Raw genomic sequence first — 18,553 nt, 5'->3', positions numbered from 1 at the left:
GTCAGCAGTGGGACCCACCCACCCGTCATCGCTGGTTCAACTGTATTGGCATCTAGCCGATACAGCTGACCGCATTGAAGAGCGTCCTCTGAAGAAAATTGCGCTACTAATTTGGGTTGGCTCCGGACCCGTTATTAATTAAGAAATCGGAGCTGGGGGAAGCGGATTTGTCCTGTGCGTTTGGGAAACCTGGTAGCGACGGACGGAAAGGATAATTATCGTTCCTGCCTGAGTAGGAGTAGTTATATCGCCCTCACTGCAGTGTGCCCATTAGCCAGTACAAAGTAAGGCCGCCTTTCTGGTGACTAATTATCCTAGGTGCAGTACCCTGTCTGACCTAAGGTAAGGGGCGGGGGGGGGGGGGGGGGGCGCCAGAGAGCTGCAAGTTCCAAACCGGAACTGGGAATTGTGATATAGATAAATCCCCTTCAGAAAGAACCAGGGGCAACCAAATAACCCCGGTTCATGACATATTAGCGTGAGCGGTGGGGATGATAAAAGCCGAATTACCAGTAGCTGCTGCATTTTCCACCCTAGGCTTATACTCGAGTCATTAAGTTTTCCCAGTTTTTTTGTGGCAAAATTAGGAGGGGGGGGGGGGGGGGGCGGGCGGCATATACTCGAATATATATATATATATATATATATATATATATATATATATATATATATATATATATATATATATCCTGATGCGATAGCTGGTTTTTACCTCACAAAATGTATCCTCTGCGATCCCCTGCTGTACTATCAGTATTGTCTTTTGCTTCCTCCCCCGCCCAAGAGATGTGGTATGGTCCGTACATGGTCAGACACACTCACCCCTGTGTCTGACCATGTACAAAACATTCCACAGCTCCTGGGCAGGGGAGGAAGCAAAAGACAATACTGACATTAGAGCAAGAGATCACAGAGGATACATTTTGTGAAGCAAAATATTTTTTTTTAAAAAGTCAGTGAAATATTTTACCTCACAAAATGAATCCACTGTGATCCCCTGCTGTAATGTTAGTATTGTCTTCTGCTTCCCCCCGCCAGGAGATGTGGTATGCTCCTTACACAGTCAGACACACTCAATTTTTAAAATGAACTTTTGTTCGTGGGAAAACCCCTTTAATGTGACCGGCTTCCTCTGCCTTTAGACATGTCATAGATCTGCCGCTGGGATCAGTCGAATGACTCACTGCGCCTGCGCAGAGTTCATGCAGGCGCAGTAAATCAGACCGTTGCCATCTTTGTGCAGACAGATAGCGGCGGTCACATTAAAACTGCGCATGCGCTCCTCCTGTACAAAGATGGCAGCGGTCAGTGAATCATTTGGCTGATCCTGGCGGCGGCGTGTTCGTGACGGTGTTCCACTGATAGTACCAAGCAAGAGGATGCGTGAGTGTGTGTGTGGTGCGTACAGAATACAGAGTGTGTGTGTGTATGTCTGTGTATGTGTGGTGCGACGGTGTTCCGCTGGTGGTACCGCGCAAGAGGCTGCGTATGGCGTATACAGTGTGTGTGGTGCATACAGTTTGTGTTTGTGGTGTGTACGGCGTATAGTGTGTGTGTGCGCGTGTTGCAACGGTGTTCCGCTGCTGGTACCGTGCAAGAGGCTGATACCACCTGCAGTTTCCATATTGCGACAGCCATCACTTGGGTGTCCCAATATGGAGGTTGGGGAACTTCTGCCAGTTGAAATTCTGGGATCCGGACACATCTGGACGAAACAGGATGTGAAGACGTTACAAAGTAAGTATATATCAAAATTATATATTTTAGATAGATAGCACCCTCAGGCAGTGACAATGGCATTCCCGTTCCTTGTAGGCTATCCCTGGTAAAAGCCTAAACCATCTAGATCATATGTACCCTAGTTTGCCAACATAGAAAAAACATAGATGTGCGGTAAGCCATGTCATGAAGTAAATATGGAGTTAATCTGTATTATCAAGTAATTATTGATGCAATATAGATACACAGTATGACCAAAGAAAAAACAAATATACTAGGGCTACTGGAGAATTAATTATATGTGACAAGTATTCAATGTATGCTACATGGTCCCTAGTGTCCTCACCCATTCTCTAAAATGTCATTTTATTATGTCCTCACGGTAGTCCACATAAGAGCTCTAGTTCCCTGCGTTGTTTAGTATAAAACTAAGTTAAATAGTTTTGCAGCTTGTGCTTTTTCTAATGGTACTACAGGTTGCGATATCTGGTGACCAAGGTTCATGCCTCCCATATTTTTATTATACTGCTGTATGCCGTTTGACTTGGACATGGTGGTTGGCGTTTGTCCCACGTACAGATACAGGACTGCTGTCATCTCCATAGATGGAGGATAAAACCAAGACATATTTTTAGTGTTTAACCACCATCAATGCAGCATTACAAAGGACCTACATTTACAAGGTGCTTTGTACGGCCTTGTATTCTCTTCCCAATAGCCGCAGGCCTGTTTGTTTCTTTTTCGCAGTCAGGCACTTCACATGCGGTACACCTGCATGTAAGTGGTCAGGATTCAAGTGGTACACTTTATTTTCCTTTTTCTAGTAGTAGAAAACTACTATTCACAGTACTCCCGAGCTGTGCATCAGGGACAGTTTTCAGGGATACCATAAATCCCTAGATTACGGAGGACAGAGAATGAACTTCAATCCAATATTGCGGCCAGCATGCAGCCAGCGGGAAAGGAAAGGATGAATCAAACACCTGAAAACTTCGCCCATATGACCGAAAACCGGTCCCGCCAAATTCAGGTGACATGTTCCCTTTAAGAGCCAACTACCAATTAAGTAAATCAGGTGAAGTGCATCTCTGTAATGAGGAGGGGTGTTTAATAACATCAAAACCCTATATAAGGTGTGCTTAATTATTAGGCAACTTCCTTTCCTTTGGCAAAATGGGTCAGAAGAGAGATTTGACGGGCTCTGAAAAGTCCAAAATTGAGAGATGTCTTGCAGAGGGATGCAGCAGTCTTGAAATTGCCAAACTTTTGAAGCGTGATCTCCGAACAATCAAGCGTTTCATGGCAAATAGCCAACAGGGTCACAAGAAGTGTGTTGGGCAAAAAAGGTGCAAAATAACTGCCCATGAATTGAGGAAAATCAAGCGCGAAGCTGCCAAGATGCCATTTGCTACCAGTTTTGCCATATTTCAGAGCTGCAACGTTACTGGAGTAACAAAAAGCACAAGGTGTACGATACTCAGGGACATGGCCAAGGAAGGCTGAAAAACGACCACCTTTGAACAAGAAACATAAGATAAGACGTCAAGACTGGGCCAAGAAATATCTTCAGACTGACTTTTCAAAGGTTTTATGGACTGATGAATTGAGAGTGACTCTTGATGGGCCAGAGGCTGGATCAGTAAAGGGCACAGAGCTCCACTTCGACTCAGACGCCAGCAAGGTGGAGGTGGGGTACTGGTATGGGCTGGTATCAAAGATGAACTTGTGGGACCTTTTCGGGTTGAGGATGGAGTGAAGCTGAACTCCCAGACCTAGTGCCAGTTTCTGGAAGACAACTTCTTCAAGCAGTGGTACAGGAAGAAGTCGGTATCGTTCAAGAAAAACATGATTTTCAAGCAGGACAATGCCCCATCACATGCCTCCAATTGCTCCACAGCGTGGATGGCCAGTAAAGGTCTCAAAGAAGAAAAAAACAATGACATGGCCCCCTTGTTCACCTGATATGAACCCCATAGAGAAACTGTGGTCCCTCATAAAATGTGAAATCTACAGGGAGGGAAAACAGTACACCTCTCGGAACAGTGTCTGGGAGGCTGCGGTGGCTGCTGCACGCAACGTTGCTTGTAAACAGATCAAGCAACTGACAGAATCTATGGATGGAAGGCTGCTAAGTGTCATCATAACGAAAGGCGGCTATATTGGTCACTAATTTTTGGGGGGTTTTTTTTTTGCATGTCAGAAATGTTTATTTCTAAATTTTGCGCAGTGATATTGGTTTACCTGGTGAAAATAAGCAAGTGAGATGGGAATAGATTTGTTTTTTTATTAAGTTGCCTAATAATTCTGCACAGTAATAGTTACCTGCACAAACAGATATCCTCCTAAGACAGCCAAATCTAAAAAAAAGAAAAACAGTTATTAGACCTACCGATAATTGTATTTCCAGGAATCCATCCTGACAGCACCATTGGAGGACGTCCTTCTTACCCTCAGTGGGACAGGAACAACAAGCTAACCGGACCCAAAGGACCCTCCCCACTCCACCCACCAGTGATTTTCTAAGTACCACATCTGGATGGATGCAAAAGAGAGTTTATTAATAGTCATACACCAATGTTACATCACATTAGTCAATTGTATAAACTTGCAGTGGAAGGGAACTAGTGGTGCTGTCAGGATGGATTCCTGGAAATACAATTACCGGTAGGTCTAATTACTGTTTTCCAGTTCACCACCTGACAGCACCATTGGAGAAATACCAAAGGATGGTAAACTAGGGTGGGACTACTGCATTTAATACTTTTCTACCAAATGCTAATTGATTTGATGAGACATCTAATTTATAGTGTCTAGCAAAGGTAGAAAGACTGGTCCAAGTCGCCGCCCTACAAATTTGCTCAGATGAGGCTCCCTGTTGTGAATTCTGCTCTTGGGTTCCCTCCAGTGGTTGTAGGTGGGAATGCAGTTGTCTCTGACTCGCAGTCCTGGCCAGGTGTATCGGATGATTACAATTCTGACTGGGATATTTAGGTGTGCAGGATCCTTTAGCCCTTGCCAGTTGTCAATGTTCCTTGTGAAGTGTTGGATCACTTTCTGGCTTCTCCTGCTTGCTGCCAAATTCAGCAAAGATAAGTGTTTGGTTTTTGTATCTGTGGCACACTGCTGTGTGCTTGTTTCAGTTTTATTCCTGCTCTGATTGTAGGATTCACTGGAGTTGCAGATTTACGCTCCTACATCTTTTACTTAGATGTAGGAAGTTTTTTGTATATTCTGCTGTGGATGTTTTGAAGGGTTTTAATACTGACCGCACAGGACTCTGTCCTATCTAGCTATAGAGTGGCCTCCTGTGCTAAATCCTGTTTTTCTGCCTGTGTATGTTTTTTCCTCTCCGACTCACTGCCAATATTTGTGGGGGGCTGTCTATCCTTTGGGGATTTTCTCTGAGGCAAGATAGTATTCCAATTTCCATCTTTAGGGGTATTTAGTCCTCCGGCTGTGACGAGGTGTCTAGGTGTGTTAGGTACACTCCACGGCTACTTCTAGTTGCGGTGTTAAGATCAGGATTGCGGTCAGTATAGTGGCCACTTTCTCCAGTGAAAGTTCTCATGCAGCTCCAAGGTCATCGGATCATAACAGCTCCCCCCCTTCTCCGCCCATGATGTTGAGATAGCTCGAGTTGAATGGGCTCTAAGAATATCCGGGGGATCTTTCCTTTGGTCTGTATATGCTAGGTTTATCATGGTTTTGAGCCACCTAGCAAAGGTTGATTTTGCTGCCTTACAACCTCTATTTGGACCCCCGTACTGTATGAACAAGTTAGTGTCCCGTCTCCAACCTTCCGTCGCCCCCAGGTATTTTAGAACAGTCTCCCTAACGTCAAGGTTATGGTAGACCCTTTTCTTTGTGTTTCTAGGGTGTTGGCAGAATGAGGGAAGGATTATCTCCTGATTTATATTTGTTGAGGACACTACCTTGGGGAGGAAGGCTGGGTTAAGTCTTAAGACTATCCTGTCATCAAAGATCTGAAGATATGGGTCCTGAGTGGATAGAGCCTGCATCTCCCCCAATCTTTTAGCTGATGTGATGGCAATCAGGAAGGCAGTTTTAAAGGAGAGATTGGCTATGCCCATATCTTCTGATAACAAGTATGGGGTTTTACACAGGGCATTAAGGACCAGGTTTAGGTCCCAAGGAGGAGTTGATTTTCTCACAAGTGGTCTCATTCTCTGCGTGGCCCTGGAAAATCTTGCTATCCAAGGATGGGAGGCTAGTGACTTATCAAAAAAGAAAATAAGCGCTGCAATCTGTACTTTTAAAGTACTAGGCCGGAGGCCCTTCTCAAACCCGAGTTGCAGGAAGTCGAGGATTCTGGGAATGTCAGGATTTGAAGTATCCACAGGAACCTCTCCTATAAAGGAACAATACCGCTTCCAGATTTTGTTATAAAATCGCTGAAGTCACCAGCTTTCTGCTTGCCTGGAGTGTAGTAATGACCTCTTCTGACAGGCCTCTGGATCTTAGGGTTTGCCGTTCAGGATCCAAGCAGAAAGGTGTAGAGAGTCTGGGTCTTTGTGGAATACTGGCCCCTGTAGTAGAAGGACCTGCCTGTTTGGTAGTAAGATTAGTCTCTCTGTTGACATTCTGGATAGTAGAGAGAACCAGCTCCTTTTTGTCCAAAAAGGAACCACCAGGATTACGGTTGCTCTCTCGTCTCGTATCTTCCTGAGTGTCTTCGGTATCAGAGGAAGAGGCAGAAATGCGTACAGGAGACCTTCTCCCCAATACTGAGACAAGGAGTCTACTCCTGTGGCTCCATCTAGAGGATTGAGAGAAAAATGCTCTGGTCTTTGCATTCGACCTGGTGGCAAAAAGATCCACCTGAGGAGTTCCCCACTTCTGGCACAGACTGCTGAATATTTCTGGGTTCAGTTCCCATTCTCCGGGATATACAGGCGTTCTGCTACTTGATTCTTGGCGCCTTCCAGGTGAACTGCCGAGATGGATTTGACAGATTTCTCCGCCCATCTGAAAACTTGGTCTGCTAGGTGTTGCAGCGGAGGATGTTTCAGACTTCCTTGGTGTCTTAGAAATGCCACTGCTGTGACATTGTCGGACAGTATCCCTACGTGTCTGCCCCTATGACTGGGCCTGGTATAACACCTTCCAGATCGCATACAGCTCCCTGAAGTTTGACGACCTTGCAGCAATCTGAGGAGTCCATTCTCCCTGGTAATATGTATTTTCTATATGTCCCCCTCCTCCGAATTGACTGGCGTCTGTGGTAATCGTAACACAGGGATCGAGGATCCATGGAACTCCCTCTTTTAGGTTCTTCGGTGTGCTCCACCAGGTTAGGGATTTCTTTACAGACGGAGAAACAATCATCTTCCTGTCCAGGGAGCCCTGTTTCCTGTTCCAAGATTTCAAAACCTCTCTCTGTAATCCTCGCGAGTGGAATTGGCTCCATTTTACACAGGTTATGCATGCCATCATAAAGCCCAGAATCCTCATTGCCTCTCTTATGGAGGGGGTACTCCTTCTGAATTGGTGTATGTGCCTGATCAAGGCCTCCTGTCTGTCTTCCGGTAAAAAAGATGTTCTGACGTTGGAGTCCCAAAAATTTCATTCAATTTGGGACCAGGCATGATTTCTTCCAATTCACAATCCACCCCAGGTCCTGTAGAATGGAAAGTGTGAAGTTGCAGTCTCTTGAGAAGTTTCTCTGATCTCGCCATTATCAGAAAGTCGTCCAGATATGGCAATATGGCAACATTCTGGTTCTTTAGATAGGCTACAACTTCTGACATTAGTTTGGTGAATATTCTGGGCGCCGAAGCAAGCCCGAATGGGAGACATCTGAACTGGATGTGAAACATTATTCCTTTGTTCATTAGGGCGAATCTCAGAAACGTTTGGTAGGAAGTGTGTATTGGGACATGGTAGTATGCATTGCTTAGATCTAAGGTGCACATCACCATGTCTTTGTCTATGAGAGGCGTTGTGGACTTCGGAGATTACATCCTGAATCTTTTGTACCAGACCCACCTGTTTAAGGGTTTTAAATTTATAATCGTTCGGGAGTCTCCCGAAGGTTTTTTTTTTTTAATCGAAAACAAGTGAGAGTAATGGCCCTTGCCTCTTTCTGAGATGGGTACTGGGATGATTGCGTCTAATTCTATCAATTCCTGGATGTTTGTCCACATAGAGGAGTCTGAGCGTGGACAGGGTCGGGTTACAACAAATCTTTCTGGGGGACTGTTGGAGAATTCTAGCTTGTACCCCTGAGCAATTACCTGCAGAATCCAAGGATTTTGGGATATTTTCTGCCAACCCCCTAGAAATTTTTGTAACCGACCACCCACCTTGATGTCATTTATTCGGCTTTCCAGCACCTGCACTTGGGAAGATGGAGTCTCTACCCTTTCCACCCTTGGGATAAGACCACCTCCCAGTCTTCCCTTTCCCCCTGTAGTCTGTCTTCTGACCAGGTCGGGATCTACGAAAGGGCTGGAATTTTTTACTATTCTCCTCAGGGAACCCTTTCTTTTTATCTGAGGCTTTTTCTAAAAGGTCATCTAGAGTAGGCCCAAATACTTTATTCCCCGAGAATGGGATTCCACACAGTTTATTTTTTGATTGGATATCCCCTGACCAAGTCTTTAGCCAGATATCTCTTCTGGCCGCGTTGGACAAGGACTCGCTTCTGGCGGCGAAGCGCACGGATTCTGCTGAAGCGTCCACCATAAAGCCTGTTGCGAGTTTAAGTAATGGTAGAGATTTGAGAAGAACATCTCTGGAAGTCTTAGCTTTGAGATGTTCCTCCAAATCATCTATCCATAGATGCAATGACCGGGCTACTGATGTTGCAACTATATTGGCCCGTATTATTGCTGCCGAGGATTCCCAAGTTCTCCTGAGCAGTCCATCTGTTTTGCGATCCACTGGATCCTTTAAAGCGGAGGAATCCTCAAATGGAATTGAGGTCTTCTTCGCCTCCTTTGCCAATGGAACATCAATCTTGAGAACTTCATCCCACACTTTAATGTCCTCTGGATTATAAGGCAAATGGAGTCTGAAGTTTCTAGGTACTACTAGTCTCTTCTCCGCTTCCTGCCATTCTTCTAGAATCATGGAACGGATGTGATTGTTGACTGGAAAAACCTTTGTGACTTGAGCATGTAAACCGCCAAACATTTCATCCTGGATCGAGGTCTCCTCTGGCGTGTCCTGTAACGGCATGGTGTTACGAACTGCATGAAGAAGCTCATCTGTATCTGTCGCTGAGAAGAGATATCTCTTCCCTCTGCCCAATGATTCGTCTCTTCCTTCCTGGTCTCATTCTTCAGAATTTCCCTCTTCGGAGGAAGGACTAGACTCTCTTGGTCTTTTCCATGATATTTGCGGTTCTGACTGACTTGTCTGGGAAAGATTCAGGTTTGAGATGGATGCCTGAACCTCCTGATGAATCATTGTTTTCCTACTGGCTAATAACGCAGTCTGTTCATCACCCACAATCTTAGATGTGCACGACTTGCATAGTGGCTTCCGCCAATTTTCCAGAAATTTAAAAGCACATATCGGGCATTTACTTTTCCCAGATTTTTTCCTTTCAGGTGCGGGGATAGGAGGCTCTGCCTAGGATAGATAGAGATATACTCCGTAGATAGGGAAGTAGGGGGAGGGGTGAGCATTGTGGTATGGCTTAGTATAGCCCACTCACGTGCCCCTGAAGCTGGTCAGTCCCCTCAGGTCTGGCTGTTTCCTCCATAGTGAGGACAGTTCTAGCCGTATAGCCGAGAGCTCCTTGTCAGGATGGCTGGTGGCATAAAGACCCCCTTAAGACGTTTATATAGGATGTACCTGGTTGATCCTGCCCTCCTTACCGCCGCTGCGGTTGACCGTGCTGTAACGCCTCACCCGAGGCCGGCGCTGCTGCCGGCATCCCCATGCTCCCCGCGACCAGAAGTGACGCGGCTGCTGGACCCGGAAGTGGCCGCTTGGAAGCGGTCTCTGGAGAAAGCTGTGGCCGCATGCTGGAACCGGCCGCTTGCTGGAAGCTGTCGCCGCACTCACCCCACAGCAGACAGGCGCCCGGACCGAGAGCCCCCTGAGCGGAGGAGACGGACCCAACCCCAGGAGCAGCGCTGCACTGGGGAGGCTGAGGGACCCCCCAAAGCAGGTATCAGCCGCAGATGTCTTGCGGCAGGGAAGGGAAAGGCTGGGCCCCCCGATCCCCACCATCTGCACAGCACCGTCGGAGGAAAAGCTTGCCGTTCCTATCCACAGTGGGACAGGAAAAACACTGGTGGGTGGAGTGGGGAGGGTCCTTTTAAACGCTTGTTTTTCCTGTCCCACTGAGGGTAAGAAGGACGTCCTCCAATGGTGCCGTCAGGTGGTGAACTGGAAAACCCAACTCCAACTTCCAAAAATATTAAGCTTTGATATTTATGATTCTTTTGGGATTGAGAACATAGTTGTTGATCAATAATAAAAATAGTCCTGTAAAATACAACTTGCCTAATAATTCTGCACACAGTGTAGATATTCATAGTCAATTCGTAGGGTTAGGACCAACTTCCAGCACCCTTCCCACCACTTCCTTCATGGTTTACCTCCTGTACATTTTTTAGATGTTGTGCTTGGTATTGGACAACATGCCATCACTAGTGATGAGCGAGTGTGCTCATTACTCGGGTTTTCCGAGCAAGCTCGGGTTTTCTCCCCATATTTTGTGCGTGCTCGTAGAATGTTTGTGTCGCCGCAGCTGCATGATTTGCAGCTGTTAGACAACCTGAACGCATGCAGGGATTGCCTGTTTGTTAGGGAAACCCCACATGTATTCAGGTTGTCTAGCAGCCGCAAATCATGCAGCTGCGGGGACACAAAATCTACGAGCACACCCAAGATACTCGAAGAACACCCGAGCATGCTCAGAAATCTCGAGTAACGAGCACACTCGCTCATCACTAGCCATCACCAGATTATGGCTGTTAGTCCAACATATGTGATGGCCACCGATCCAGAGAATAAAGAGGCCGCAGAGCTGCTTTAGCATTCTAAATACCTCAGTTTTCCTCTGCTCATGGACTCTTATTTTCAAAATCAATGGGGGGCGGGTCATAGAGGTTGACATGATCATTAAGGCTATGTGCACACGATGCGGATTTTGCCCTATGGGAGGTGGAGCCGCATATTCATGACTGTAATCGGCGGCACCACGTGACCGCTCATACAGGAGAAGGTGCAGCGCGGAGAGGTCGCTACGAGGGAGCCAGGTGAGTATTTTATTAACAGCGGGCGGGCGCACAGGGGGTGGGAGGGGGGTGGGGACAAGGATCTTTATTTTAAACACAAAAAAAAAAAAAGGATTCTTCATATCTTCTCTCCAGCGAACACTGCTGGAGAGAAGACATGAATGGCGGCTTCAGCACCACGTGGGGGGGGGGGGGAAACAGCGCTTACTGTAGATCTGTCTTCTGCACGGCACGGACGGCATCCGTGTGCGGTACGTGTTTTACACGGACCCATTGACTTTAATGGGTCCGTGTAATCCGTGCGCTCCCACGAACACTGACATGTCTCCGTGTTTTGCACACGGACACACGGTCCGTGAAAACACGCTGATATGTGCAGAGACCCATTGATTTCAATGTGTCTACGTGAGTCAGTGTCTCCGGTACGTGAGAAAACTGTCACCTCACGTACCAGAGCCACTGACGTGTGAAACCAGCCTAGAGGGGTTTTCTGGCCCCAGGAAAAGCCTTTCATGATTCTTGCATGTGTTAACAATAACAAAATAAGGCATAATTGCCTCCAGTGACCTGCATGAATGCAGTAGAGTTGAGAGATGGCTTCACATTATTTGATCCCTTGCAGGCTAATGCATGTGAAGGGCTTTAGCGATCAGAAAGCCCCGTTATGCCCTCATTTATGAAGATGTAAACAACCCTTTAATTTAAATTTTCCAAATCTTCCATATTATCCTGGAAAATCCTGCAAAAGACTGAAACCTCCCAGAAGAGTTCTCTGAGGCACAACAAAAAAGGACAAAACACAGTGATTTGAAAGGATTGTCTGTTCACATCACAACAAAGATCTGAGGGACAGGTCATTAAAATGAGATTGGTGGCAGTCCAACACCCAAATAGGAGCCATCTGCATTAGTCAGTAGGGACCATTACACACTGAACGGAGCCGCACTTTCCAGCTCTGTTTACAGTCTATACATACGTCAGCCACCAGAGCAAACAACAGCTGATTGGTGGGGGTGCTGAGTGCTGGGCCCCCACCAATGTCATACTAATAATCTATCCAGTCGATAAGTCATCAATATGTGACAGGAGAACTCCTTTAAGGCCGGGGTCACATGGCAGTCGATTTTCTCATGGAACAGAATCGGGCAGAGTGTGCAAATGCTCTTGGATCAAAATCTGTCAGGGTTTGATCCAAATGTCAGTGCACTGGCCCCGACTCTCTAGCGTGAGAGAATGGTAGCACAGGTGAGAAGAAGCAGAACTTCATTTCTCCATCTTCTCTGGGCGAGTACACTGGGATGACATCAGAGTTCAATCCGATGTTTCACACACATACGTAGACATGTATAGGTGCATGTGAGTCGAGTCTCGCAGCCACTCACATCGTGCCGAAAGGGCACTAGAATAAAAATCTGCTCCATAGTATAACATCAGGCCGAGTGGTGATCGAGATAAAACAAGGCACAGCACCCGGGCCGTGTTTTACGCTCGTATGAGAGAGGCCTAAGACAGGAACTTGTACCCTGACATCTGGTATGAGAGAGGCCTAAGAAAGGAACGTGTACCCTGACATCTGGTATGAGAGAGGCCTAAGAAAGGAACTTGTACCCTGACATCTGGTATGAGAGAGGCCTAAGACAGGAACTTGTACCCTGACATCTGGTATGAGAGAGGCCTAAGACAGGAACTTGTACCCTGACATCTGGTATGAGAGAGGCCTAAGAAAGGAACTTGTACCCTGACATCTGGTATGAGAGAGGCCTAAGAAAGGAACTTGTACCCTGACATCTGGTATGAGAGAGGCCTAAGACAGGAACTTGTACCCTGACATCTGGTATGAGAGAGGCCTAAGACAGGAACTTGTACCCTGACATCTGGTATGAGAGAGGCCTAAGACAGGAACTTGTACCCTGACATCTGGTATGAGAGAGGCCTAAGACAGGAACTTGTACCCTGACATCTGGTATGAGAGAGGCCTAAGACAGGAACTTGTACCCTGACATCTGGTATGAGAGAGGCCTAAGACAGGAACTTGTACTCTGACATCTGGTATGAGAGAGGCCTAAGACAGGAACTTGTACCCTGACATCTGGTATGAGAGAGGCCTAAGACAGGAACTTGTACCCTGACATCTTGCGGAGACTGAACCCAAGGGGTAAAGAATCGCTGTGCCTTATATAAGGGTTGTGTCTACAGCTGAATATTCTGCGCTGGTTCTGATGAATTAGAGCCATAGTATTCCCTGCACACGTATAGCTCAGTAAGTCAGCATCAACAAGCGCCAAAGATGCACAAGTCAATGGGAGCTTGCTGACTGGCGTGCAGGTTAGTGCGATTGCTCTGCCCACACTCCATATCATATTGGCCTCAGCAAGCTCCTTGGGGCCATGGGGCAAGGTGCTTCCAACAATCCTTTTTATACATGCAGACATTATGTGATCACCCTTCGTGCAAGTCTTGTTTTATAACCACACGTGTTCCCGCTGTGGACAGCCTTCTTCTAGTGCCGACCGATTTTTAAAATAAATCTACCCTATTTTGGAGAAAAATCACATTGCCACTCCTATCTGCGCTTTATTTTTTGCGATGAAAGCGCCATTTCCCTGGATCCATTTTGACTAAGTTTTGGTTGTGGGGCAATTGCCACCCAGTGTGCAGCAGCTCACAATGAGGAACAATTACCTAGCTCCCTGCCTCTGGAGGACCCACCTCCCTGCCTCTGGAGGACCCACCCCCCTGCCTCTGGAGGACCCACCCCCCTGCCTCTGGAGGACCCATCCCCCTGCCTCTGGAGGACCCACCCCCCTGCCTCTGGAGGACATGAAAAATGGTGAAATGCTCTGATGTGCAGCTAGCAGAGGCTGTGCACTCCTTCACACCTGCCTCTGGAGGATATACTTCCCTACCTCTGGAGGACACACCCCATACAGGATCCAGCTCCCTACCTCTGAAGGACGTAACTCCCTAGGTCTGGAAGACACCTCTGGACGACCCACCTCCCTACCTCTGGAGGACATACCTCCCTACAACTGGAGGACATACCTCAGTTCCTACCTCTGGAGGAGGACCCACCTCTGGAGGACATACCTCAGTCCCTACCTCTGGAGGAGGACCTACCTCTGGAGGACATATCTCAGTCCCTACCTCTGGAGGAGGACCTACCTCTGGAGGACACACCTCCCTACCTCTGGAGGAGGACCCACCTCTGGAGGACATACCTCAGTCCCTACTTCTGGAGGAGGACCTACCTCTGGAGGACCCACCTCTGGAGGACATACCTCAGTCCCTACCTCTGGAGGAGGACCCACCTCTGGGGGACATACCTCAGTCCCTACCTCTGGAGGAGGACCCACCTCTGGAGGACATACCTCAGTCCCTACCTCTGGAGGAGGACCCACCTCTGGAGGACATACCTCAGTCCCTACTTCTGGAGGAGGACCTACCTCTGGAGGACCCACCTCTGGAGGACATACCTCAGTCCCTACCTCTGGAGGAGGACCCACCTCTGGAGGACATACCTCAGTCCCTACCTCTGGAGGAGGACCCACCTCTGGAGGACATACCTCAGTCCCTACCTCTGGAGGAGGACCCACCTCTGGAGGACGTACTTCAGTCCCTACCTCTGGAGGAGGACCCACCTCTGGAGGGCGTACCTCAGTCCCTACCTCTGGAGGAGGACCCACCTCTGGAGGGCGTACCTCAGTCCCTACCTCTGGAGGAGGACCCACCTCTGGAGGACGTACCTCAGTCCCTACCTCTGGAGGAGGACCCACCTCTGGAGGACATACCTCAGTCCCTACCTCTGGAGGAGGACCCACCTCTGGAGGACATACCTCAGTCCCTACCTCTGGAGGAGGACCCACCTCTGGAGGACATACCTCAGTCCCCACCTCTGGAGGAGGACCCACCTCTGGAGGACATACCCCAGTCCCCACCTCTGGAGGAGGACCCACCTCTGGAGGACATACCTCAGTCCCCACCTCTGGAGGAGGACCCACCTCTGGAGGACATACCTCAGTCCCTACCTCTGGAGGACATACCTCAGTCCCTACCTCTGGAGGAGGACCCACCTCTGGAGGACATACCTCAGTCCCTACCTCTGGAGGAGGACCTACCTCTGGAGGACACACCTCCCTACCTCTGGAGGAGGACCCACCTCTGGAGGACATACCTCAGTCCCTACCTCTGGAGGAGGACCCACCTCTGGAGGACATACCTCAGTCCCTACCTCTGGAGGAGGACCCACCTCTGGAGGACATACCTCAGTCCCTACCTCTGGAGGAGGACCCACCTCTGGAGGACATACCTCAGTCCCTACCTCTGGAGGAGGACCCACCTCTGGAGGACATACCTCAGTCCCTACCTCTGGAGGAGGACCCACCTCTGGAGGACATACCTCAGTCCCTACCTCTGGAGGAGGACCCACCTCTGGAGGACATACCTCAGTCCCTACCTCTGGAGGAGGACCCACCTCTGGAGGACATACCTCAGTCCCTACCTCTGGAGGAGGACCCACCTCTGGAGGACATACCTCAGTCCCTACCTCTGGAGGAGGACCCACCTCTGGAGGACATACCTCAGTCCCTACCTCTGGAGGAGGACCTACCTCTGGAGGACATACCTCAGTCCCTACCTCTGGAGGAGGACCCACCTCTGGAGGACATACCTCAGTCCCTACCTCTGGAGGAGGACCTACCTCTGGAGGACATACCTCAGTCCCTACCTCTGGAGGAGGACCTACCTCTGGAGGACATACCTCAGTCCCTACCTCTGGAGGAGGACCTACCTCTGGAGGACATACCTCAGTCCCTACCTCTGGAGGAGGACCCACCTCTGGAGGACATACCTCAGTCCCTACCTCTGGAGGAGGACCTACCTCTGGAGGACGCCACCATGGGGTTTCCGCCGGTCAGCAGTGGCCGGCCGCTCAGTCCTGCCTGCTCCGGCAGTTCATTGCTGGCTCGGTGGAGAACTTCATTGTGATCAATGACTGCTCCGTGTAAGCAAGTGAGCGCCAAGAAGCCTGCAAGAGATCGGGCATTCACTTCAGACTGGCGGAGACAGAAATAAGCACGAGTTGCATTTCACAATGAGGTACGAGAGCGCCATTTATAGCACAGGCTGCCCAGAATAGACAACAGTGACGGACGAGACATGGAGGCGGCCATCCCCCGGCCGGGACCCGGCGCGCAGCTTTACCTTCTAGCGCAAGGACAAGCGCGAAGTTCACGAGCTTCATGGCCGCTCCGGGAAGGAAGAGTCCTGCAGCGCTAAGTCCGGAGAGTCGCCCCTCGCCATCCAGCCTGCATGTCCGCCGAGCGCGCCGCCTCCCCGGCACTGGAGGGACGATGCCGGACAGCGGCTGGTGCCTTAAATATGGCTGGCCACTCCCTTCTTGACTAAGACCCCAGTCACACTCAGGACGTCCACAGCTCTGCCATTCCGGTCCGTGGTGGGACTGCAGGGATGGCACCATGACTATGAGGTGCGCCCACCCTTGTGGTCACTCCACTGCCAGGACTGTGCCCAGGTGCATATTAAAACCCTAGGTGCCAAATTAACCTATGCCTATGGTAGATATTTTAAGGTACCTTCACACATAACGATATTGTTAACGATATCGTTGCTATTTGTGACGTAGCAACGATATCGTTAATGAAATCGTTATGTGTGACAGCGACCAACGATCAGGCCCCTGCTGGGAGATCGTTGGTCGCTGAATAAAGTCCAGAACTTTATTTCGTCGCTGGACTCCTGCTGACATCGCTGGATCGGCGTGTGTGACACCGATCCAGCGATGTCTTCACTGGTAACCAGGGTAAACATCGGGTAACTAAGCGCAGGGCTGCGCTTAGTAACCCGATGTTTACCCTGGTTACCATGCTAAAAGTGAAAAAAAACAAACACTAGATACTTACCTACAGCCGTCCGTCCTCCAGCGCTGTGCTCTGCTCTCCTCCTGCTCTGGCTGTGAGCCGGAAAGCAGAGCGGTGACGTCACCGCTCTGCTTTCCGGCTCACAGCCAGTACAGGAGGAGAGCAGAGAAGCAGAGCGCAGCGCTGGAGGACAGACAGCGGTAGGTAAGTATCTAGTGTTTGTTTTTTTTTACTTTTAGCATGGTAACCAGGGTAAACAAAGGGTTACTAAGCGCGGCCCTGCGCTTAGTTACCCGATATTTACCCTGGTTACCGGCATCGTTGGTCGCTGGAGAGCTGTCTGTGTGACAGCTCTCCAGCGACCAAACAGCGACGCTGCAGCGATCCGGATCGTTGTCAGTATCGCTGCAGCGTCGCTTAATGTGAAGGGGCCTTTAGTCTAGTCATCTATACCTATGCCTACTTTAGATTTTCTTTTTTTACAGTTTAATTTTCTTAATTTAGTTTTCCTTTCCACTTCACTCCATTTGAAGCAGAGCAACCAATTTATTTACATATGTATTTATCTACTCTATAAAGCTGTGTGTGTGTATGTATGCAGAGGCGTAGCTAGAGCTTTTGCCGCCCGGGGCTGTTCCCGAGTTTGGCGCCCCCCCCCCCCCCCCCCCCCAGCTCAATACACACAAAGGTTACCAAAAACGGTTTTCCTGTTTTGTAGAACTTAAACTGGGCCTAATGGTGTCACCCCCACATGCCACACCTGTGACTTAATACCACCACACCATGACCAGGCCACATAGTGACCGAATAATACTACATACAAGGGACAAATACCACAACACCATTTCCAGACCACATATTACCACCACATAGTGACTGAATACTACAATACTGATCAGTAATAAAAAAAACCCACAATACTATCACCATAAGTGCCAGTATTCACAGGAGATCTGTACTTAGTATGCAGTGTCTGTGTAGAGGTAATACAGAGATCACTGGTGACATTATACACAGGACCTCTATATAGTATACAGTGTATAGTGTCAGTGTATAGGTAACACACTGACTCACCAGTGACGTCTCTAGGTGAAGTCCTTCATCTTTCATCCAGCACAGACCGCCATCATTCCTTCCAGCCAGGACTCGTTTCTGCAGGAAATAACACAGTTATCTCGAGCTCCGCTTGCAGAACACATTACTTAATTTTTCACAACTTCTACATTACATCACATGAAGAAAAAAAGGTGATATAGTGTCACTCTGCACAGTAACAGGACCGCCCCCCCCCCATTTAAAACAGTATACTCAAAAAATAAAATAAATACATCACTGCAGTAATAATATCCCTTAATTAGCCCCTATGGTAATAATATTCCCCACCCTGGCCCCGTTTCTCATTCCTGGCTCCAGCCATATGTTCTCGCATCCTGCCCTCATGAGTATCCATTCTACCCCATATGATCTCCACATCCTGCCCCACCAGCCTCCATCGTATCCGTCCTGCCCCATGATCCAATCCTGCCCCGTGTCTCCAATCATGCCCCGTATCTACATTCTGCCCATGCCTCAAGTCCTGCCCCCAGTGTGTCCAGCATATTACCCCCATGTTGTCCAGCAATCTGCCCCAGTGTGTCCAGCATATTACCCCCATGTTGTCCAGCAATCTGCCCCAGTGTGTCCAGCATATTACCCCCAGTGTGTCCAGCAATCTGCCCCAGTATGTCCAGCACTGCCCCCAGT

The 18,553-nt window shown here is 48.7% G+C and overlaps 1 protein-coding gene across 2 annotated transcripts in view; it reads right to left on the bottom strand.

Annotated features, from left to right (window-relative positions):
- The window catches only part of HBEGF (heparin binding EGF like growth factor), a 161,268-nt gene extending 144,843 nt beyond the window's left edge, over nt 1-16,425 (bottom strand). For both annotated transcript variants that reach the window (XM_069763894.1, XM_069763895.1), the window contains exons 1-2: nt 16,134-16,425; nt 15,811-15,957 (exon numbers count right to left, since the gene is read on the bottom strand). In XM_069763894.1, coding sequence (XP_069619995.1) covers nt 15,811-15,957; nt 16,134-16,410 — 424 coding nt within the window. In that variant the 5' untranslated portion in view covers nt 16,411-16,425. The remainder of the gene's footprint in view (nt 1-15,810; nt 15,958-16,133) is intronic.
- Nucleotides 16,426-18,553: the final 2,128 nt, after the last annotated feature.

This window comes from Ranitomeya imitator, chromosome 4, assembly GCF_032444005.1.
Source record: "Ranitomeya imitator isolate aRanImi1 chromosome 4, aRanImi1.pri, whole genome shotgun sequence".
Classification (NCBI taxonomy): Eukaryota; Metazoa; Chordata; class Amphibia; order Anura; family Dendrobatidae; genus Ranitomeya; species Ranitomeya imitator.
Note: the sequence above shows the minus strand (reverse complement) of the source record. Positions and strands in the feature narration are given on the sequence as shown.